This window comes from Elgaria multicarinata, chromosome 10, assembly GCF_023053635.1.
Source record: "Elgaria multicarinata webbii isolate HBS135686 ecotype San Diego chromosome 10, rElgMul1.1.pri, whole genome shotgun sequence".
Lineage (NCBI taxonomy): Eukaryota > Metazoa > Chordata > Lepidosauria > Squamata > Anguidae > Elgaria > Elgaria multicarinata.
Window position 1 is genome coordinate 29,378,613 of NC_086180.1, and position 24,725 is coordinate 29,403,337.

The window sequence follows — 24,725 nt, forward strand, 5'->3', positions numbered from 1 at the left end:
AGGAGGGAGGGAGGGTGGGGGACAAGTTAGTCAATGCACCATAGATTAATAATCCACTCACATAAGCACATAAGAAATGCCATACTGGATCAGACCGAGGGTCCATCTAGTCCAGCACTCTGTTCACACAGTGGCCAACCAGCTGATGACCAGGAATCCACAAGGAGGACATGAGTGCAACTGCACTCTTCCACCCATGTTCCCCAGCATCTGGTGCTTATAGGCTTACTGCCTTGGATACTGGAGGTTGCACATAGCCACCAGGGCTAGTAGCCACTGATAGCCTTTTCCTCCAGGAATGTATCCATGACTACAACTTGTGGTAGCGAATTCCATAGTTAACTATGCACTGTGTGAAGAAGTCCTTCCTTTTATTTGTCCTGAATCTCCCACTCACAGTTGCTTATAACCAAATCACAGTTGGTTATTTCGCTGATCGTGTGGGGAGTACCCACAGAATAACTTACTGTGAGTTGCCTATTAATTCACTATTGACTATCATGGCGTTTGAATGCAGCCACAGAGATATTCAGCAACCCGGCCACTACATGAATAGCAATGCTATGAAATTGTTCACATCGTATCTAGGAAGCTGCAATTGTGCACAAATGCTTTATATCACAATCTGATAAGATATATTCCAGTAATGTCATCTCTCTTTCAGCTGCTGCATGATGGGACATGGTCCCAACATGTTTATAAAGGTAATCAAAAGGTATAATTCTGCAACAGAATGGCCAAAAGACCCTAAATAGAGAAACAAGATTGTAATATCTGGACTAGTGCCACCACAGCCATTGCAACAAGATATACACATCATGTTGGCAAATGCACTAGTCTCTCATTGTTGCCAAAGGAAATAATGATTTTCAACACTGAACCCACTGGGCGGTTCACAAAAATTAAAACCATTCAAAGTATAAAACAACAGTATAAAACCATAATATAAAATACAATATAAAAGCTCAACCAGATAAAAACAGCAGCAATGCAAATATAAAGTTAACAGAAATTTCATCTAGATGTAATTCAAATCTTATTTGTTTTATGGCCCTAATTTGAAACTAGTAAGTGTTCAAATACATTAAGAGAGCTTTGGCTAATGGGCAGTATAGAAATATAATAAATAAATACTTTGAAAACATATTATGAAAATAATTTAAGATTTGGTGGTAATATTTAAGTTTAGAATTAGCGATAGAATTATTTTTTTAAACACAAAATTAAGAACAAATGGCTATTGTTTATTCAATACAGGTGAAAATGTTGTATGAAAGGGAACAACTGAAACCTCTTGGTTTCCTGTGAAGGATGCCTGCTCAAATTTTTAAAACGTAATGTTGTTAGTAATAGGAAAAAGTGATAGCTCACCCTTTCACCTTATCTGAAAAAAGCACTTCTACACTTCAGAACATCTGCGCTGCACTTCTAATATGACAGGGGGCGCCAAGGACTTTAACTGTCGTTTTCTGAATTCTATCACTGCAGAAAAACAGTGCACCAAGAAAACCCAGGCCCATGACTTCTTGATTAAGCAATATTTTAGGACAGTATTAAACTATAAAAGTTCCCTTTGGATCACACGTCTCAGCGCAAAGCATGCATGGCTATTCTGTTAACAATTACTTTAATAGATGAATGAAGGTTCCTCACCTTGTTTTGAGTTGACATCTGAAGGGAGGTGTGACGGATGTGTCCCTGGAGAAAAGTGCTCATCACTGTAGGTGATAAGTGGGGTGAGAGGGTGAACGGCATGGGAAGGCTGCACCACTGGTACTTTGTTTGACTGTAAATAAAAATAAAAGGCATTAGTAGCAATTTTGGCTTTTTTTGGTTTATCAACAGAGCTGATAAAAAAAAGTTTAGTGTATTTTTAACTGCCTGGCTTTTAATTAGGGATGGGCAAACCTATCAATTCCAGTTTCTTTCAGTTTCTTATTTTTCCAGTCTTAAGTATTCCTGTGCTTAATGTGTATAATGTCATTCGTCACTCTGGAGTAAGCCAAAAGGTTTACAAGCTTTAAGAAAATTGTTGATGTTTTGTATATCATACATGCTACAAATTGGAGATTACAAGCAAGAGGTATAGCTAGCATTGGCAAAATACTAGCCACTACTGCATCTTTTACTTAGAGTTTTTCCAAAGACCTACTCACCATGGCAAGTACCTTCCCCAATGCAATCTGCCCTACTGTGATGTCCTCCCAAGTAGTTAGCAAAGGTATGGTCAGAGTATTTTATGATGCAACAATACATACTTTTACACCTGTGTATTTTGACTGTGGATAAGGGGATTCCCAAAACTACTTGGATAGTTTTCTTTTTGGCCTTCCAACTTGCCCTGCCCCACCATGCTTGTCATTACAGAATAACAAATACTGTCACTGTTATTTGCAGGTACTTGTTATTACTGAAGCATTGCAAGTCATACCAAAACTTTGCTGTGAGGAGAAAAAAATCTAGTTTATTTCTGAATGGGATATGGTTACTCCTCTCCAAGTAGTGCTATCTGATATGTTAAGATAAAAGAGAGGTGATACATGACACAACTATGTTCAGTATTTGCTAAAATTTAACACAGTTTTCTTTTTTTAAAAAAAACAGTCATTGACTTAGTTCAGTCAACACATTTCTCTACACAGTGGGAAAACTCCACTCAACGGTTGAGTTTGTAGTTTGTTCTAAGTCCATCATTGTGTGACTGTGGGCTACCGTGGAGTTGAGTAAAATCTATTGCAATGTTCAATTGACACAGTTCCTCTGCCCTCTCTTCTCCCCTCCCCCCCCCGGTCCTCCTGATGGTATCCCATCAGCCATTGCTGCAAAAAAATAATAATCTCAGCAGCTCTCTTAGAGCAGCACTCACTCCTTTTGCCACTCTTGCCAGAGAACTCTGTAGCCAGTGGGAAGAGTCAATGCAACGGAAATTCCACGGAGCCCTCCACACAACACAATGGTTGTGCAGGAACTCTCCTCTGCACAGCATGAATATTCTGCGTGGAGTGTTTTCCAAAAAAACCCAACAAAAACAACTGCACCGTGGGGTAGAGTTTTCCCTCCAGACAACAAATTTCTCAACGGTGGTGTAAAAACTCCACTGTGGAGTTCTAAAACCACTGTTGAGAAATGTGTTGTCAACACATACTATTGCTACATGCAGCAATCCTTTTGAGCTGAAGAAATGCTGGAGTTACCAGAATAATTCCTATTTCCCCCCCAAAGCCTAAATCTATGCAAAATGTGAGAAATGTTTGAGATTCATTTGCATTATTACACCATGCTATTTAGTTTAATTTTCTCTTTTTTCTGTCGTTTGGTATACTATCAAGGAAAAACTCAGCACTTTCCCCCTAGATTCTGAGTGAAACGCCCTTCAGCAATTATTTTTTCTTGGTCACAAATACAAAATCATGGCAGATGAGTGCATGGGAGTGGGGAGAGGATTCAAACAAAAATACTGGTATTACTCATAAAGCACCCCATATATAAAAGATTGGTAATGAAGGAGAGAGAATTCTTAACTGATTTATTTGTGAATGCTAATGTGATTAAAAATTGTTGGGCCTTATTTAAAACACAACACAGAAGATGTGTGTGTTGCAATAAGCCTTTCTAGTTTAGAATGAACAAAAACAAAGCTAATGTCATATTTTTTGCCTACTTTTTTTCTCTTTGCATACTTCCCCTTGTTTCCAGAGCACCACCTTAAGGAACCTGCATTAGCAAGTGGTATCATCTTTATGTCTGACCTACCCCTCCAGTCATATAGCTCAGAATCTTCTGCATGAATTTTTGCTAAATTATGCTATCCTTGCTCTCCTCTTAATTTTACGGTTTTCAACACAGATTTGCTTTCCTGTGGGAAGGAGATAAGAACCTGAGGATTTTAATTTAAGCTCTGGCCTTGTCTTATATTTTGCAAGAGGGAGAGAGTATGTGAGCAGGAGAGAAAAAGCAGTGCTACTCCTAGGTGTTTTAAAACCAACAAGCATTAGGGCCATTATTTGTGACCAAATAATAAAAGCAGTACGAATTCCCATTAAGATAGAGGAGTTGGCTTCCAAGGGAAATAGCTCGAACTGCCACGCATCTTTCCTTTTCTTAAACTCACAAATTGGATACCAAGTTTTAGATTATCTACAGCTACATGCTTCAGTTTTCTGAGAAGACATCTATGGGCACTGCATTAGTATTAATACTAATACTTTAAAGACAAAAACATGGCAGTAAACATGCAGGGGCATCTAATACAGTGCTAGTAACTCTTTGAAAGATGGATATGTACAGAAACTTGTGTCACTGCCATATCATGGAAGTAGCTAACTGGAAGTCATGGGCTTGATCCAGACCCCAGAGACTTCCCTTCCAATATAAACCCCCAAACCAAGGACCCCCACTATAATGTATTCCAGCTGCTTTCTTTTGCATGAGTTGAACACCCTCCCTCACTTTTTACCTTCTCACCTCTATAAACAGCAAAGATCTCTATTTACACTCTTTGTCCTCCTGTCCTGGCTCATGCACAGCTATAGTATGTAAAAAGGCAAGGGCATTGCTAAAGGCTCTCTTGAAGACCATAACAGGGATTAAAGATTGTCTACATTTTGAGTCAGTGTGGGTGTAGCCAATATTGCTGATTCTTCCATCCTCATTCAGTTCAAACATGCAGTATATACTACTACTACTATGAACAACAACAAACATCCACAATTGTGCAAGCCTAGCAATTCACCTATACAGCAGCCTTCACCAACCTAAGTCCCTCCAGCTGTTTTGGACTGCAATTCCCATTATCCCTGTTGACTGGCCATGCTGGCTAGGGCTGATGGAAACTGCAGTCCAAGACATCTGGAAGGCTTGTGAAGGCTGCTCTACAGTGATAAGCTACCACTTGTGTAAGAATTTAGCAATACCGACAATTACGGCTTTCTCATTTCTTCCTTTGCAGCTTGACCTCATTTATATTACGTGTTACAGAGTATTTATTTCAGACGCTGGTGTTCCCTAAATAGCAATTTGGGTAAGCAAGAAATTAGTAAAAACTGAATTGACAGACCAAACATGGAGCTTCTTGCAATAATTTAGCTCTTCTGAAACTCTGCAAATGGTATGAGAGCCTTTGACCTTTAAGATGTACTATGGCAATATGAATGGCTATTACAGATCGAGGAGATCATACATGTGGTTGAAGTTAACTTTCAAACTCAAGAGGGTCGACAATTACACAGTATGTTTACAAAAATGGAGTATCTTTTTTTCATAAAGCATTAGAAAATAAAAGACACTATCATCTTTTACAATGTTGGAAGTAATTTAAAATGCTGTTTAAGCCATACAGCAATCTACTGATAAATATTCTATTGCTTACGTATCCGTTTAGCTCCAGTGGTTCAGGTTTGCACATCATGCTGCATGACCTACAAAGAGTCAATCGTGGGTTGTGCTTTAAAGTGGAGGAGGAGGCTGAGCTACAGGCAGAGCATCTGCTTGCACACAATGGGCTGTCACATTATATGTAAACAGGGCCTACGAGTTGCTGGTGTGCATTAAATTTCTATCTGGTACTAGAAGTTATCTGATCTAGGGTTTTCTCAACACAGAAAAAGCCTATGTGTCACTGCTATTCACATAGACCCACACCTACCCTTATATTGAGCTAGAACATTGGTTCATTTATGACTGGCATAAATTATGACTGTTCTCCAGGGGCACAGGAAAAGATCTCTCTCAGCACCTGTTATTAGAGATCCTTCTAACTGGACATGCCAGATGTGCTTCTCACTTGAAACTTGCCCAGCCTGTGGGATGGAGGCCAAAAGACTCCCTCCTTGTAATCCCCTGGCCTTTGCAATCAGGCACAAGTGTGGGGATGTGTATGTGCAAGTTAACACAGTTGCCTTGCCATCTATCCTTAAAAGGAGGGGCTGAAAGCCCACATGTGCAGACTGGGGAGGAGTGGGTCTTTTGAGAGCCTAGACTACATGACTCTGGACCAGGAACTGGCCACAGAGATGCAGAATATGGAGCAGTGGTGCCTCCCCAGGAGACTTGGTCTGCGCTAAGTGGCAAAAGCCCAGGTTAGGTAAACATGGACAGCTTATATAGGTTTATTTTTGTGTCTTTGTGTATCCTGTGTTTGCTCCTTTTCTCTATGCTACCTGAAGGCAAAACCTAATGTATAAAAATGGTGAGGGAAAATAACAACAAAAAATCGGGGGGGGGGGGGGAAGCATCATACCAAATATTGAACCTTGGACCTTTGCTCTGATGAGTGGAAGATGGGAAAGGAGGGCCTAGTTGCCCAGTATGACAGCAGCATCATGAGGATGATCAGGGGTCTTGAAACAAAGCCCTATGAGGAGAGACTGAAATAACTGGGCATGTTTAGTCTGGAGAAGCGAAGACTGAGGGGAGACATGATAGCCCTCTACAAATACTTGAAAGGTTGTCACACAGAGGAGGACCAGGATCTCTTATCGATCATCCCTGAGTGCAGGACACAGAATAATTGGCTCAAGTTACAGGAAGCCAGATTCCGGCCGGACATCAGGAAAAATTTCCTGTTAGAGCAGTCTGATAATGGAACCAATTACCTAGGGATGCCGTTGGCTCTCCCACACTAGAGGCATTCAAGATGCAGCCAGACACCTATCTGTCAGGTATGCTTTAACATAGATTCCTGCATTGAGCAGGGGACTGGACACGATAGCCTTATAGGTCCCTTCCAACTCTATTATTCTATGATCACCAATTTCCATTTTTTGCACAGTTCAGGAATACCATACATAATACATGCTGAATATTGGGAGGGGGGGTTGAACCTCAAGATTCTGCAAGTTTGTTGGAGTCTGAAGAAAATTCATCTGTGTATTCTTTTCAACTTTCTGCATGCTAAACAATAGATAATTTAAATATATGGATATATTTGCATTACTATACACAGTGTGCAGCAGCTTTCTCTTCTAAAAACCTGACAAGAGTGGCAGCTCAAGATACGAAGGCAACACAGACTTGTCAGTATGCTAAAAAGGCAAAAACAACTGAACTTGCATAGATTAAGACTGTTTCCCACAGAATATGCACCAATCTACAAGGCCGATATTGCATGCAGAGACAGGTGCTATGTCAGGTCAGTAGGGAGTAATGAAAACTGTACTGGCTCAGAGTTAGCTCAGAGCACATTGCTCTTCTTTAACCAGGAACTATCTACCAACCCAGATTCAGAGTTCCATCATACCAGATTCAGAGCTCCATCATACACTCTTGCCACATCTGGTATTGCAGCGCGGGTCTCTCATGACGTCATCCCTGCCCTGCACCCATCTCGCCTCTTTTCTTCTGTTTTGCATATTATTTTGGTGCAGGGAAAGTCTGGATTATTTTCTCCAAGCAGATTATGTCTTCATGTATTGCTATCCTCTCACTTTTTCCTTTGTTGGGTATGTGTGCTTTGGAGTCTTGCTGATGAAAAGGGAGAGCAGGGCAGTTCTCCTCCTCTAGCATGCCATGTTGAATGAATATACTTGTGCTTAGTTGGTTGAATGGACTTTTTACTGCACCAACCCCATCATTGCCCACATAAACAGAGCCCCTCTGATGAAACGTTAAAGCAGTAAATCACTAGACAACAAACCCAGAGTGGGGGGGGGGAGCCCACATCCCTGAGGACCCCAGCAGATCTCTATTTTTATGAACAGGAGATGCACAGCTGTGCATTATCAAAATAAAGGAAAACAGATCCTCCACAAGTGCAAACAGGTGGAATTTCACTTTGGTGCAGTATCAGAAGAATGGATTGAGGGGTTAATGAAAAAGAAATCCTAAAAATCAAGGCATGCACGGATCTGATTCAAACGTGGCATGGCTAAAGCCCTCCATAAGAGCTATCACGGTGCCAAGCTTCATCTCTTTATCTTGAAAAATTACACAGATGTAAGCATTTTGGTTAGCCATAGATCTCAATATCAAAGCTACTCCTCACCCCACTCAGCCTCTTCCAAATATGGAGAGAGACTTACTTCTGAGTAAACACGTATAGAACTGACTTTTAATAGTGTGGTCACTCAGAAGCTTTTTTTAAAAAGTCTAAAACAGCAAACTGGAAAGAAGTGCTCTGCAAACCTATGCTTACTTCTGAGGTCTTACTTCTTTTTACTCAGAGGTAAGTCTCTCTCTGTTCAATGGGGTTTACTCAAAGGTAAGCATGCATCATATTTTAGTATGACTTGGAAGTAAATGCAGTTGAAATCAATGGGATTTACTCTTGAGTAAGGGAATCAAGCCCAGGCAATAAACGAGCTCCATTGAACACACACATACGCACACACATACAGTTGTGTGAAAAAGAAAGTACACTCCCTTGGAATTGTATGATTTTACATATCAGGACATAATAACAATCATCTGTACCTTAGCAGGTCTAAAAATTAGGTAAATACAACCTCAGATGAACAACAACACACGACATATTACACTGTGTCATGATTTATTTAACAGAAATAAAGCCAAAATGGAGAAGCTATGTGTGAAAAAGTAAGTACACCCTTACTGCTTTCATAGGAATTCAGATGCTTAGTAGCAGACAGGTGCTGCTAATCAAATGCCCGTGATTAATTGATCATCAGCAAGTATGACCACCTCTATAAAAGTCAAAGTTTTTTCAGTTTGCTGGTCTGGAGCATTCAGGTGTGTGTTAACACAATGCCAAGGAGGTAAGACATCAGCAATGATCTTAGAGAAACAATTGCTGCTGCCCATCAATCTGGGAAGGGTTATAAGGCCATTTCCAAACAATTTAAAGTCCATCATTCTGCAGTGAGAAAGATGATTCAAAAGTGGAAAACATTCAAGACAGTTGCCAGTCTTCCCAGGAGAGGACGTCCCAGCAAAATCACCCCAAGGTCAGACCGTGCAATGCTCAGAGAAATTGCAAAAAACCCAAGAGTTGCATCTCAGACTCTACAGGCCTCAGTGAGCATGTTAAATGTTAAAGTTCATGACAATACAATTAGAAAATGACTGAACAAGAATGGTTTGTTTGGAAGGGTTGCCAGGAGAAAGCCTCTTCTCTCTAAAAAGAACGTGGCAGCGCGGCTTGGGTTTGCAAAGTTGCATCTGAACAAACCACAAGACTTCTGGAATGATGTCCTTTGGACAGACAAGACCAAAGTGGAGAAGTTTGGCCATAATGCACAGCGCCACATTTGGTGAAAACCAAACACAGCATATCAGCACATACACCTCATACTAACTGCCAAGCATGGTGGTGGAGGGATGATGATTTGGGCTTGTTTTGCAGCCACAGGACCTGGGAACCTTGCAGTCATTGAGTCGATCATGAACCCCTCTGCATACCAAAGTATTCTAGAGTCAAATGTGAGGCCATCTGTCCAACAGCTAAAGCGTGGCCGAAATTGGGTCATGCAACTGGACAATGATCCCAAGCACACCAGCAAATCTATAACAGAATGGCTGAAAAAGAAAAGAATCAAGGTGTTGCAATGGCCCAGTCAAAGTCCAGACCTCAACCCGATTGAAATACTGTGGCGGAACCTTAAGAGAGCTGTGCATAAACAAATGCCCTCAAATCTCAATGAACTGAAGCAACGTTGTAAAGAAGAGTGGGCCAAAATTCCTCCACAACAATGTGAGAGTCTGAAGTCATACAGAAAACAATTACTTCAAGTTATTGCTGCTAAAGGTGACAAGCTATTCATAAGGTGTACTTACTTTTTCACACATGGTTTCTCCATTTTGGCTTTATTTCTGTTAAATAAATCATGACACAGTGTAATATGTCATGTGTTGTTGTTCATCTGAGGTTGAATTTATCTAATTTTTAGATCTGCTAAGGAACAGATGATTGTTATTATGTCCTGATATGTAAAATCAAACAATTCCAAGAGGGTGTACTTTCTTTTTCACACGACTGTACCTCTGATTCTGCCTTAATCCACCCCTGAACAGAATTGAAGAGGTGTGTGTGTGTGTTAATGAGAAGGAATGACTGGGGGGGGGGGGAATTAAAATCCTAAAAAATCAAGGGATGAACTGATCTGATTCAAACTTAGCATGCCTAAAGCCCTACTTAAGAGTTCTCACGGCCCCATGTTTCATCCCTTTATCTTTAAAAATGAGGGAGCTGTAAGTATTTTTGTTAATTCCCATAGGAGCTCCAATGAGTGAGTGGGGAAGTCTGCCACTTGATCACAATGTCCATCAATGACAAGAACCAATAAACTGGAGGAGGAAGGAGAAGGGATGGGGTGGGGTGGGCACAATAGCAGCAGGAGAGCAAACAAGTGAAAAGAGTTCAGCGGTAGAGCAACAATCGTGAAAGGGAGGAACACTTACTCCGCTTATGAAATGGAAGTAAAAAACACGGAGGCAAACCAGGGGCAAAAAGTAGGTGTAATGGAGCTCTGAGCTGAAGCAGAAACCTGACTGCAGGAACCTGATTGCAGAGACATGACCTTAGGCACCAATTCAGAAGATTCCAATGCACAGATCAATTAGAGCTGACTCTACCTTGGAACAGCTCTGAACGAAGACAAGCACAGACCCTCTCTGAGTCTTCTCTCCTAAAGCATAGTTTTGAGCCCACTGATCTGCATTTTGTTTGACCAACTCCTGGGATTCCTCCTCTGCAAACCAACTGCACACGGAAACTATTTCCTTCTCTTAAAGAATGTCACTGCCAACCTGGGTTTGCTTAAATCTCGTAAGAAGCTTTAGGATTATCTGTGACTAATCTCACCCTAGAAAAAGTTATGAAAAATTGTTTTTCTGAACAGAAGGTCTATTGCTTAAAGCAAGGATGGGCGACACATGGCCCATTGGTTGCATGCCCCCCCAATCCCCTTCTACAGCCCATGCCACCAAAAATGCCCCCATCCCACATTATGATAAAAAAGAGAGCAAGCAAAAAAAAAAATCCTTTTTAAGGATCTGTAGCAGTTTGCCACCAAATTTCAGCAGAAAATCTCTGAATTCTTTGCTGCTGGTGTTGTGGTAGCAATAGGAGAGCGGCCCATGAAGTGGAGAGTGGCTCTAGACTCACCAAAGTTGGCCAATGCTGATTTAAACTAAACATTCTCTGAATATTACAAGGGAGTATGATACCCAGAGAGAGAAGGGAAACTGAGAGAAAGTCTTTTACGCAGGTATCTAGGAAATACATTCAGCAAATATGTTGTGGCTCTTCACATATTGGAGTCAATGGATTAGAACTCCATATTAGAAAGTTTTATACAACAACAGCAATTGTCACATTCACAACTTAAGCTTATATTGGGGTAAATACATTTGGGGAGGTCCTTTCTTTTTTGCCATTATCCACATTTTTGAAAAAAGCTATTATTTTCTTTCCCTTTCATCAACTAACCACACTCAAAACAGGCACAAATCCTATACTTTAAACCTCAGAATCCAACATATGTCTATACTAAGCAATATAAACAGAGTAAGCAGCTTTCAACCTCTGCCATTCAGCAGTAATCTTATGCAGTCTTCCACTTCTTTTGGTGAAACATTCAACTAATCATGCATAGCATAACACTCTGGAGGTGGGGGGAGAGTTCCCCCCAATTTCTTTCTTGAAATTCCACCCACCCCCATGGGTGTGCGTGTAAAAAAGTCTCTATTGAGTTAATTGAGATTTGTCTCTTTTTGAGATGGAAGCTCAAGAAAAAAATGGGTGGGGGAAAGGCTTAGGGTTCAGCTATGGGGCGGTATATAAATTTAATAAATAATAAATAAATAAAATGCTTCCTCCTGGAGTGCTATGGTCCCAATCCAAATTGGGGACACACAAGCTTGCAGGAGAGTAAAAAAAAAAACTATAAAAAACTAGTGCTCCACTATGTGTGATTAGCTAAATGTTTGGTTTGGTTCTTTGTTTCTGGGTGATAGCACTGAACAACAGGGTTTCATCTGCTTTACTGCTGAACTGGAAAATAAATGGATATGGGTATGAGAGAGAAAAGGCAACAATCCCCATTGTGAAATCCCCTTGAAGGGCAAGGGCAGCTACAACAGTCACCACAGGGTAGTAAGTTGGTTGCCTGTTTTTACTATATAAAGAACTCCAAGGCTCAGAGTTTGTATTGTACGGAACACCCCAAGTACCACAGTAAGTATTTCAGACTTACTGCAGTTCAACACACACTCTTCCAAGTGGCATCTATATGAGACTAGGCCACAGGTTGCACCAAATACTCACAACTGGATGAGCAAAGCAAAAGTATCAGAAAAATGCAGAACTTCACAGGTCTATAAAACTAAATAGCCCAGTGTCATGGTTTAAAGCACCTTGTCACACGGATGTCATAATGTATTATGAACATTAAAGGTTAACGGCAAAGGAACACTCAAGCCTGTTAACCTGAGTGTGTCCCTATAATGTCCCACTGACCAGGCTGAAAAGGGGGTATTTAACAGAAAGTTAAAGAGCATCACAGCACCTTTTAAGAAGTTGCATACAGTTCTAGGCTTCAGCTCTTTTGCAATATCAGAGGTTAAAAATAATGAACACCATACAGCAAGGTTATGCAATACCCTCCGAATACCAAATCCATTTTTTTTTAAAAAAAGAACATAGGTCTTTAATAGAACTGTACATTTCAAACACATCAAACAATGCTTTGTCTTGATTCTAATGGCAATTTGAATGAGGTTTTTATGATTAAATGGAGTAAGAAGAATATTTTGCATTCTGAGAGATGAAGTAAGGTGTTTGCTTTATTTTGCAGTCTGTGTTGAATTTGCCTTCATGAAAACCCTATGCGACCTTACTTAGAAACTCCCTTTCATTGTGTAACGTTTCTCCAACTTTCATTTAAATGAAAAGCAGCAGCTGGAGGCTGCAACCAAAAGCAGAGGAAAAGCTGATAGAAATGAGGCACTTTTCTTTAGTGCCATTATTTTGCTCAAGTCAATGTGACCCCTCAAAATGCTTTTCCTCTTACATGGGAAGGACAGAGTCCCCATCATTTGTCACCCTGCACTGTGGAGAAAAAAGCAGTCTAAGGGGAGTACTTTTGAGAGGAGAAGTGCAAAACATGGAAACAGTTAAGCACCTCTTCCCAACCCACCCTTCACAATGATTGCAGACTCCAACTGCTGCTTTTCATTTTGTAAAAGAGTTGTGGAAAGTTACACTGAACCTAGAGAGACAGAGAATAGTAAGTGTCTCAATTTATTTTAATTCAAACTTTTTTGTCAATGCATGAGTGTTTTTAATTTTTAATTATAAAACAAGCAACAATCATGATGCAGGTTTACTGCCTTGGTGAGAACTAATGTTTAACATTTCAGTTTATCAATGGCATCAAAAAGACCAAGGAAAGAAATAACTCCAAAAGTGGATAAACAGTATAAGCTAGCATTTGAATGGGAGGGGAGGAGGTAATGAATATAGACAAATTGTGCAATGATGATTCTGCCAAAGAATTCATCACCATAAGAGATCCAAGGGGATGACTCCCTTGTTCAAATTCTGTTACCACCACAACTTCCTGGTGTCCAACCCCTCTTGAGCTCCATCACAATAACTTCCAATATGCATTTATCAACCTTGCCTGTGATCCCAGGACTGATGGGTACATGTCTGACTGTTCTGTCAGCTGAAAGACTCTACTTTCAGTTAAATGCAGAGGCTCCCTGAATGAAGGCAGCTTTGGCAGAAGTGTGTGTATGTGGGCACATACGTACACAGGTTAGTACAACACATTGTAATCAGTACCTGATTAAGTAGGCAAGAGGCATCTTCCCATGGACTCCCTGCATCTCTACCAGGGACATCAATCATGACTTTTTGTCTGAAACTATTCCAAAACAGAAAATCCCCTGAAAGCCTCTCATTTGACATGATCCAGACTGACCTTCTGCATGACCTGTTCTTTGTTACACATGTTTCTGATATGCAACTATCAGTAATTACTTCAGCTAATTCGTTGCCTTCAGGCTAAACAGAGGATTAGTTCTCACCAAGGCAGTAAACCTGCATCATGATTGTACCACTTCAGGCTGCAGGTGGGGTCCCACATGTCTAAATGCTCCTATATACATACAAACCTGCATATAGAAAGCTAGCATGTCATACAAAGAAGATCTCGTCTGCTCTTCTCTCCAATATGCTAGTTTTTACATGGGGAATATATAGTTTTTGTAGGGAGGAGCATTCAATCAAGTGAGCCATGAGTCTGAACTGCTACAACTAAGACACAGATTTGCTGCTTCAGTGAGAACAATGAGCATCTTACTACAGAACAGAAGAGACAGCATTAGGCATAAGCACACACAAAACACTCCTCAGTGAGCTGAATCTTTAAAATGGCTTAGCTGAAAGAGACAGTGTGCTAGTGTCTCCCATACACACAAGCCTTATACAGGTGGGTCCCGCAGGGTAGAACTGAATGTGCAGAAGGGAAAGTAAGAGAGCCCCCTCCATGAATTGATCCCTGCTCTGCAGTGAAAACCTGTTATCTCTGATCAGCAGTTGATCAGAGTGGTTTCCCCTGCTAAATAGAAAGGGATATTTTTTTCAGCACTAAGCAGGGAAAAGCACATCTGCAATGAGTTGATCTGAGATAACAGCTTTTCCTTCTGTGGCAGAGGGGCTGGGACCACTGGAAGAAGCTGCTGAACCAGATGGCGAACCTGTTGAGGTCCCCATCCCTGGTCTATACCCTGCAAAAGTGGGGCATACAGAACATACCATCAGAGCTTACATATATATAGACCACTATGCACAAGTTCTAACCAAAGGAGTTAAAACATATCAAGAGCCTTGCTTAATCCAACCAAAGGTGAATCTAGTCAGCTGGTACCTTCAATGGCCAACCTTACAATTCTTTGGAAGTCCACAAGCGGAAAGTCTACAAGCAGGACTTCGTCGGAAGCCCCTAAGTGTGTGTGTGTGTGGGGGGGGGTATAGCTCCATTATAGAACACATTCTTTACTCACAGAAGGTCTAGGAAAGAATCCTGCCTGAACTCCTGGAGAGCTGCTGCCAGTCAGTGTCAGTAATATTGGGCTAGATGGACACAACAGACAGCCTCCTATGTTTCTATGACATGAATACAATAGTCCTTTCCTACTATTGTGTCCAGCATCTGATAATTCAGAGGGATGTGTCCTCCAAATTTGAAAGTAGCATATTTAACTAGTAACTATTGATAGTTTACATTCATTTCTCCACACCATTTTAAAACCATGTATACCAGTGGCCATCACAACTTGTTGCAGATAACTATGCTTCATCAGATGTTCCCTGATTCTAGTATTATGAGAAAGGGAGATTCACCCCCCCCCACCATTCTGAGATCGCTTCTAAGCAACCCCAGTGCGGCGTGAAAGCGAGCGTGTAACTTGCCTTTTGAAGAGCCGACGAAGAGACGTCCTTGCCGCCGCCACCCGCAGACCTCCTCGCCAAGCAGCGAGGAGAGCTCAGCTGAAGAAGGCGGGGTTGAGAGCGGAAGAAGCTCTCCACCCCGCCTTCTTCCCCCGAGCTCTCCGTCCCAGCCGGCAAGGAGGGAGTTGGGTGGTGGCGGCGGCAGGAAGGACGTCTCTTCGTCGGCTCTTCAAAAGGCAAGTTACACGCTCGCTTTCACGCCGCACTGGGGTCGCTTAGAAGCAATCTCAGAACGACGTGCGGATTCCCCTCATGTCCCCCTTCACTTGGCTGTTTTTTAAACTAAAAAGCCTTGAATATTGTAACCTTTCCTCATAAGGGAGTTGGTTCAGGTTGGAAAAAAATGGGAGTCAACACATGCAAATCCACTCGCCCCACACTGCTTGAAGATTTGCAAAGAGTTAATCCGGCCCAGTTATTTTTGCCAGATTTCAAACCACTAACAAAACAAAACAAATGTATTTGTAATTCAAATATGTTTATACTACTGTTAGTCATCATTAACATAGGAAAAATAAATGATTATAAACATTAAGCCATGGATTCTTATAATGCCCTTTTGTAATAACCTAACTAGTAAGATAGTATTGCGTTTAATGAAATCCTAATGGAACTTTTTCTGGCTGCAGGCTCTCCCCATTACCATGTACGTAATCTCATCTTCAACTGGCAACTATTTTATGTAGAATATATAAGATGTTAGTTACTTAACAGGGAGAAAACTGGTGACAAATTTGACATAATTTCACAATTTATAGTCCTTTTTGCCACCAGAACATGATAGCCCAGCTAAAGAAATAGCTTCAGAACGACAGAATAGCAACAAACAACCATTATCTCTTCCTGTTTGGATACTGGGTTCCAAAATAGATCACAACCTCATGCCTTTCAAGACATAACATAAACAATAGCATCCAGTGAAAGGTTACAAGTAGAAACTGTAACATGCAGGTGCTAAGAAAGACAGCTGAAATAAAATGAGCACACACACAGCTTGAATCATGCAACTGCTCCTGAATCATATGTGCATGAAAATAACATGTCAATGAGAGAATCAACAAAAACCCAGTCATGAGTATTTCAGTTAAACACAGAAATCTGAAAGATGCCAAGTAAAAATGAGGTGAGAAGTACTGAACATAAACAGCTCATCTAGGAGTCTATGGTAGAAAACAAATTCTTCAACCACAACCTGTGAATTCAGTTATTGGATAAACTATGTATATTACATGGATGAAACTTGCAAATACACAATTTGCATGGTATGCGTCAGTGGTTTGAGAGACAGAATTTGGTTTTCCCCTGGTCTAGCCCTGGAAAATTCAGGCTGGGACCATAGGCATGATTTCCCTGTAAGGGCTGGGGACAGACATGTGGGTCATAGAAATTTTCTGTTAAGCATACCAAGTTAAAACCAACAGTCCCATCAATAGAAAACTTGACCTGAAGCTGGCAATTGTGATTGATTCTGGCCCCGTTCAGACAACACGCTAAACCATGCTGCTTAACCACAAAATGGTTAATGGAATGCATTAAGGTTAATGCATTCTGTTAACCACGTTGTGGTCAAGCAGCATGGTTTAGCATGTTGTCTGAACAGGGCCCAAGATTTAGACTGAGGTCACAGCAGTAACAGCAACTATGGCCAATGCTTTACATGACTTTGTGGCTGCCATGGCACAACAGAGAAAGTCAGCATGAGCTAACAGAACACACTACATGGGGAACGTGTATTCCCATAGAGTTGGGAATACATTTCCCCCATATTTCAAGCAGACATTTACCTATGTTTAGCACTCACTATTGCCTACTCTTGTAGCAGAAAAACCTACAGCACTTCATAAAGGAAAACAGATAGAGTCCTTTCATTTACATGAATGAAGAATTTATAGTGTAGAACATTAAACTTCATGTATTTCCCTATTACATCAAAAGTCAATAAAGAGGCATGCATCCAGAGCACAGAGTTACCAGCCAGGTATGTGATTACCAGAAGAGAGATCTGAGGCACAGGAAAAATCATGAGAGAGCAATCAAGTAGAAACACAGTCCAAAGCAGAGTTAGGCAGGAGTCCAGGGATCAGTAGCATGGAGGTCCAAGCACAAGACACAGTCAGGAATTTAGGCTACAAGGTACTAGGAGAAAAGGTAGATGTTGTTCCAACAATGTTGTTGAATGACTAGTCTGAAACTGAAGTTTTATATAGCCAGAGCTTCTAGAGCCCCACCCAGAGCTCAGCTGCAGTTAGTTACAGGCTCCCTGGCAAAAGTCCTATGCATTAGGGTCTTGCTCTTGAGGAGTCTTTCCTAATCAAGCACCACTTCTCAGAGGAGCTTCTTGAAGCAATGGCACTCTTGGAGGCTAGGTGGTTGTCTAGCCTCTGCCTCACAGACAGAATTCCCCTCCTTTTGTGGGGATGAACCTGCAGTCATCTTCTCTGAAAGCCCAGGCTCCCCCAGGTCTCCTGGTATGCATGGTTCCATGGTGTCATCTGCCTCCAGAAGACTGCTTTATATGCCACTTGTCATTCCAATTGGGACTTTGTGTAAAGGGGAATCCCTATAGTGATCAGAGGTAATAGCAGGGATTCCTCCCCCTTTGCACAGTGTGTGAAGGACAATCTCTACTGTTCTCTCCAAAGGTAACAGTGAGGATTCCTAGAGAAAGGCTAGAAGAAAGGGCATGTGGCCTGGGGGGCTTGGGAGGAAACCTCTACATACTTTTTTTTTCCAGTCCCTGATCTAGACAACCAGTGCTGTCCACAAGCAGCCACTCTGTTGTGCCAGCCAGCTCAAGAACAAAACCTATGGAACTGGTTTACCTCCATATTTAGTCCTGGTGGGATATATATAGATAACAACAACTACAACAACAACAACAGATATATCAACAACATGATAAGAGTGTTCCCAGAGTGCAGCTAATTCTTTTTTATGTATCTTGGTAGGCCCTCTTAGCTGTCTTGGGGTGGGGGAGCTTCCTAGAAGTTTTCAAACTGAAATGAAAGCTATAAAAATCGTAGCTAGTAATGTGGGTTGATCTTCCCTGGAAATGTCCACACGTAGAATGTATGCTATGAAATTAAGAATGTTGGCTAGTTTATTTACCCAGCACAGGTAGAACATTTCCAGGACTATGATCTTCCAGTTTTTTATATTCCTGTGTGCATTTTATTTATATGGAAAAGTGGCAAGACTTTGAGCATGACAGCTGATCAGCATAAAGCTGACCCGAACAAAGTTTTTTAAAAAACAAATCACTCTGTTATGATGCTCTGCTCCTACTTATGGCCACAGCTATCCCACATCAGTGACAGATTATCCTTGGAAGGAAGTGGCCAAGAGTGCCTGGTGCACTGTTCATAAGGTGATTCGAGCTTGCTATAGTAACACATGCCTAGTTATATTGAGATTGAATCACTGTAATGTGCTCTACAGCTGGCTACCTCTGATGAGTCTTCATAAACTTCAACCATTTCAGAATAAGGCAGCAAGGATGTTAGCACCCATGGGTTCATATTACATCCATTCTGCAACAGCTGCACTGGCTGCCAATTCATTTCCAGTCTGAATTCAAAGCGCTGGTAGTTATCTTAAAATCTCTAAATAGCTTGAGTCCAGGATATCCTCCTGTTCCAGCGAGGCCAGATCCTAAGATCTGGTGAAAATGATCTTCCCACCTATGAAGGAGACACAGGTTGGCTGCAACAAGAGATAAGGCCTTCTCAGAAGCAGTACCCAAACTGCAGGTGAGCCTTTCTCTGGCCTTCTTCAGCTGGTTAGTAAAGAGGTGATTTTTTAAAAAAATTAAAAAATAATCTGGCATGGTTTTGCCCTGCTGGGCACGTTGTTTTTATCAGAGGTGGAGGTGGTTGCTTTTATCTGTCATGTCTACATCTAATTGTATTTTGATTGATATTGTTATTTTATTATATCATTGTGATTTTACATGTTGTACACTGTCCTATGTGATCCATATGCACAATGCATTAGAGGGGTAAGGTATAAATTCTTATTAATTTTTTTTAAAAAATCTCAATGACCCTGAACTAATTCCCATTAATGCACTTCCCTGGGGATGCAGAGTTAGGTGGAAGCCAAAGAGATAGCCTGTAATTACACCTCTAAGACCCTTTCATTAAAAAAGGACACCCAATCACAACTCTACCAGTGGTGTAATGGTACCAACAGTAATCTCATCGATGTCCACCAGCTTAAATTCTTCTATGGAACTTTGAGGCAAAACAAATTCATGAGTCTTGGGTGACTGGGATTACTATAGAACAAGGTAATGAGTATGAAAGTGAGTTTATTTGTTGGATATATTATTCTATGATATACTTGAGCTAATACCAGCATCCAGTAAAAAAAAAAGAATTTTATCCATCATCATGCAAATCTGGATTTTTAAAAAACTTTAAATCTCAGCTCCAAGAGATTTGGACTTCTGTTTTAATATGGAAGTATGTTAATTACCTAAGATTTAGCACATCAAGTCTTAGCATACATCAGTACAAACAATGTAGTCATGTGTTAAAAAGCAGCAGGGTCTAACTACAAAAAAAAGCTTAATTAAGATTTACATTTAAAAAAACACTACAGAACAGGGCTTCTAAATTTAGTCATGACGGAATTCAGATTTTCTACACCTTATTCAAAATCTAACTACACAATATCAACTGAATATCTTAACCATCCACGCAGGTACTCAAGACAGATTATTTTAAAAGTGTTATATCCTGCTTGGTGTAGATCTGGCCGAAGTTTGCTCTAAGCATGGGAAGCGAATTTCATAACTGAGACATTAGTTATGAAATTCCTGACTGTTAAAGCAGTACCTGCTAGAGAGGTTGTGAGCTCTCCCACACTGAGCAAGGGGTTGGACTTGATGGTCTTATAGGCCCTTTCCAACTCTACTATTCTATGATTCTATTATCATATCTGAGAAAGACCTTTCCCTAATCCGCTTCACTTCCAAAGGAGACATTCTTGAGGAAGCCATTGGCAGATGACTTTAAAATTTGGGGCAGGTTTAAATGGGCATGTATAAAATAGAGTTGTACATATTGTTGCATGTAATTGTTGTATATAATATAGCAGAAAGCAAGCATTCCCCAACCTGTTGCCCAGACGTTTTGGACTACAACTCCCAGAATTCCTGACCATTGAAAATGCTGGCTGAGATTGATAAAAGTTGAAGTCCAGAACATCTGGAGGGCATCAAGTTTGGGGAAGCCTGAAATAGAGAACACCTGCATCTCAAACCACTTAAGGCTTCACCAGTACTTTGAACTGAAAATCAAATATAAAGTGAATAAAATTCTTAAACCGGTGAGATGAGATCCAAGCAAACTTTACTAGGTAAAATTCTGGCACCTGTATGCAGAAGTAACTGAAGGCTTTAAACAATTTTCAAAGGCAGCCTCATATATTGTAGGAATCCAACCAGGAGGCTACCAGGGTGTGAAAAAACATAATTAGACTATCACTGTCCAAGGAAATTTGGGTTCACACGTAACAACCTACTGTTTAAATAAACCAGAGTTCACAACCCAACAACAAACCATGGATTCCCTTTCTGGGTTGTTCACACATCACAACAATACATCATGACAAGCCAGAATTGAACAGCACATACCATGGGTTAGTGTTATGTGCAAACCAGGGCACCATCTCACCGTCTCATTTTGCCAGGGTTGGTCTTATCATTAGAAAGAATGAGGCTGATACATCAGGCAGCTCACTTGGGGGGGATCCGCACGTCGCTCCCAGAGTGCTTCTATGCGATCCCAGTGCACCCTGAAAACGATAGTCTGACTTCCCTGTAAAAGAAACGAGGAAGAGCCGTCCATGCCGACGACGACGACGAGGAGAGCTCTCCCCCGGCGAGGAGAGCTCGGCAAAAGAAGGAGGGGTGAAGAGCGGCTCTCCACCCCTCCTTCTTTTGCCGCCCTCTCCTCGCTGGGGGAGAGCTGTCCTCGGCGGCGGCAGCATGGACGGCTCTTCGTTTCTTTTACAGGGAAGTCAGACTATCGTTTTCGGGGTGCACTGGGATCGCATAGAAGCGCTCTGGGAGCGACATGCGGATCCCCCCTTGGAGTATCATGAAAGGGCAGCAAATGGTAAGTTATTTATTGTTATATTTTTGCTGCCAGGGAGGGCAAGGGAAGAAGTATTTGGGAGATTTACTGCCTCAGGTGCCAAAACAACTTCAGCAGCACTGGGTACTATGCATTTTGACTTGGGAGAGGGCATTTCTTGCTCTGCTCAGAAAGCAAAATATCTTGGACTAGCCCTGCACTTCATTTAGGCTTGTACCAGCATAATGGTTGTGTAGGGAGGATAGCTGCAAGTAATTAGTGATCTATTAAGATGAGTTTACTGGAAGAAAAAGGATTGGAAACAGGGTTGCAACGTGGGCTTGAAAAAAAGAGAGATTTTGCAATTTTTCAGTGGCTTCTGTCCAGGCAGATGATTCAGTCCAGGTACTCACTCCTGCCCTAGTTAACAATTAGTGCTATGGCAGTAAAAAGAATTAATATAGTACACAGCTGTTGAGGAGGGGATGTGATGAAGCTAGGGATCTCCTGTGCTCTTTTCTTCTGCCCCAACAGATGTTTAGCAGTGTGAAAGAAAATGTTGCACTCTAGTAGTGGGGAGAAGGAATACAGAAGCCCATTCTCTTCGGCCATTGTCATTGTAAAGGTGGTAATCCTATTTAAACCTAAATTCAGAGGGGTAGTTGAATTTGTTACTTTTGCTGCAGCAGACTAAGAGTCTCCTGGCACCTTAAAAGCTAACAAATGTATCGTGGGAATAAGCTTTCGCAGACTACTGATGTAACAAACATATTTCCTTGATTTACACAGTTTGGAACTGGATTACTATTCTCACCTTTTCAGCATTGAGAAGGGGCAATTACTATTCCCATTATTGTTAGGCCTGGTCTAAATCTATTCCGTAAGCTCACGGCTGAACTGAGATTCAGACTCAGGTCTCCCAAGTTAAAAGTTGATGAGACCATTCCGCTGAATTACGATCAGAAGAATTCAAACCACACTGAGTCTAAAGGCGCAATTCTATGCACGTTTAGACAGAAAAAAAGTCCTATAACCCAGCATTGTTGATTGCATAAACATAAACATGCATAGGATTGTGCCTGCCTAGAACATTAAGTGTTGGACATTTAAAATGGTTGACCTAAGGACGTTTATAGGGTCAAGCTATTTTTTTCAGCCCAACCTGCTAGAAAAATCAGAAGAACCCACAGCTGATAAATAATCTCTTGACATCCCCACCCTGTCCAACTCCTCAAAGGGTTGAATATGATAGTAGCTTCTTTAACCAACAGCATGCAAGACACATTTACGGACATGTTTCCTTGCATGCTACACATACCATAGTTGCATGCCCAACCACAATGTCATAGCCCGAGAGCCATGAGAAGAATTCATGGCAGCTGATATTTACAGTAGTACTTCCTCTATCACCCCTCTTTTATGTCAATCTGTTCACCTGATCTTTTTCACTCACTTAGCTGGAAGTCTGTAAAAAGAGTTATTATGAATTCCACATGGAACAGTTTTAGATTTTTATGTAGGGTCTTCTGTCTGCTGATGACATTACCCTCTCTACAAAGACATTTTTAAACAGGAGATAAAGGAGATTTATTTTTATTTATTTATTTAAAAAATTCTCTTTTATCTCCCATTTAAACACTGAAGCCTGGCTATCCCAAATACTAGACCTCTATTAAGAAATCTTCATTCCGTTCACCTTCAAGTCCTATTCTGTTCTCCTTCCTGCTCACAGATTTTGATGCAGTCTCAATTCTTATTCAGAATAATAAGATAATAATGTTTTGACAATGGGTAAAATCCAACATAAGTCCTACTTAGAGTAGACCCATTGAAATGAATGGGACTTGGGTCTAAGTAGCATTCATTTCAATGCACCTACTCTAAGTAGGACTTATGTTGGATTTTACTCAATAAGTTAGTTAGCAATCATGCAACATTAAGGAATTATTCTAACAGAACAATGGGCAACTTCTATTCTGTCCACATTCGTTCATGTGTAATCTCTAGGAACCCACATGTTGGGGAGGGGGGGGGCTAAACCAAGCAATGCATGGGACCAGAGCCAAAAGTAGATGGGTCACCTCTTTCCTCTCTCCAGGCTCATCTATACCATGCAGATATTCCACTATGAAAGCAGTATGAAAGTGATATATAAAAGACAGGAGCTACACTACTGCTTTATAGTGGTATTGAAGTGCACTGCAGGATGTATACTACTGCTTTATATTATATTAGTATAGTATATTTGAAGTGCACTGGCAACTGTTGGGGCCCATGGCACATACCATATAACACTTTCATAGTGTTATATCCAGCTTGGTGTAGATGTGTCATGGGCCCCAACAGTTGTCAGTGCAGGCCATTACCACTATAAAGCAGTAGTGTGGCTCCTGCCTTTTATATACTACTTTCATAGTGGAATATCCTGCTTGGTGTAGATGAGCCCTCCATCATCCTTCCCTGCAGCAGGGTCAGATCGCCGGAGTTCTGAACTGATAGAATGCAGAGGACTATTGAAATTAGGCAGAGGGTCGTAGGTAGCCCAACCCTGTTCTAATAAACACTAGTGCACAAGCAATTATTGAAGTTAATATTATACAATTCTAGGGATGATGTAATATCTACAAATACTAAAAAACATTGGGGCAAAATTGTTAAAAGGGACACCATTCTCCATGTATATAAAAATAGGCCAGGTATTTACGTAGCTTTAGTTATAACTTAGGAAAATGAGTCAAAATTTATCTAATTAGCACATTCCTCCCCAAAGCTCCAGATGTGAAATGCTTATCATCCTATTTATATTTAAGCAAGGAGCTATGGGACTAATTCAGATGAGCTGAAAGAGCAATATTTTATACAAGGAAGAATACATTCAGTTGTCAGCAAATGGAAGATTTTTTTATTGCATCCTGAAATGCTACAACAGGGGCTAAAATAGATGAGGGTCATTTTCAAACTTGATAGCAAGCAGCAGCAATGTGTACCTACTACATGAAACTGTTGTACATATCTATACTACCAAGATATGTTGTTTTTATATAGTTTTATCTGCAATTGTTTCACCCAAAAATCTTTGGAACTAAAGTACGTTGAAATGCTGAGTATGTGTTTTTGTCAGAACAGTAGCTGGCCCCTTCTCACCCCCACCCTGTTGAAATGAATAACTATTAAACCCATTTAAGTCTGTAGTAAGATATACCCCTGATATGTCAGTCTCAACAAACCCTTGT

General features: G+C 40.9%; 1 protein-coding gene across 3 annotated transcripts in view; it reads right to left on the reverse strand.

The window, feature by feature from the left end:
- Window positions 1-24,725, reverse strand: part of LEF1 (lymphoid enhancer binding factor 1) — a 111,173-nt gene that overhangs the window by 47,475 nt on the left and 38,973 nt on the right. For all 3 annotated transcript variants that reach the window (XM_063136166.1, XM_063136168.1, XM_063136167.1), the window contains one exon: window positions 1,654-1,786. In XM_063136166.1, coding sequence (XP_062992236.1) covers window positions 1,654-1,786 — 133 coding nt within the window. The remainder of the gene's footprint in view (window positions 1-1,653; window positions 1,787-24,725) is intronic.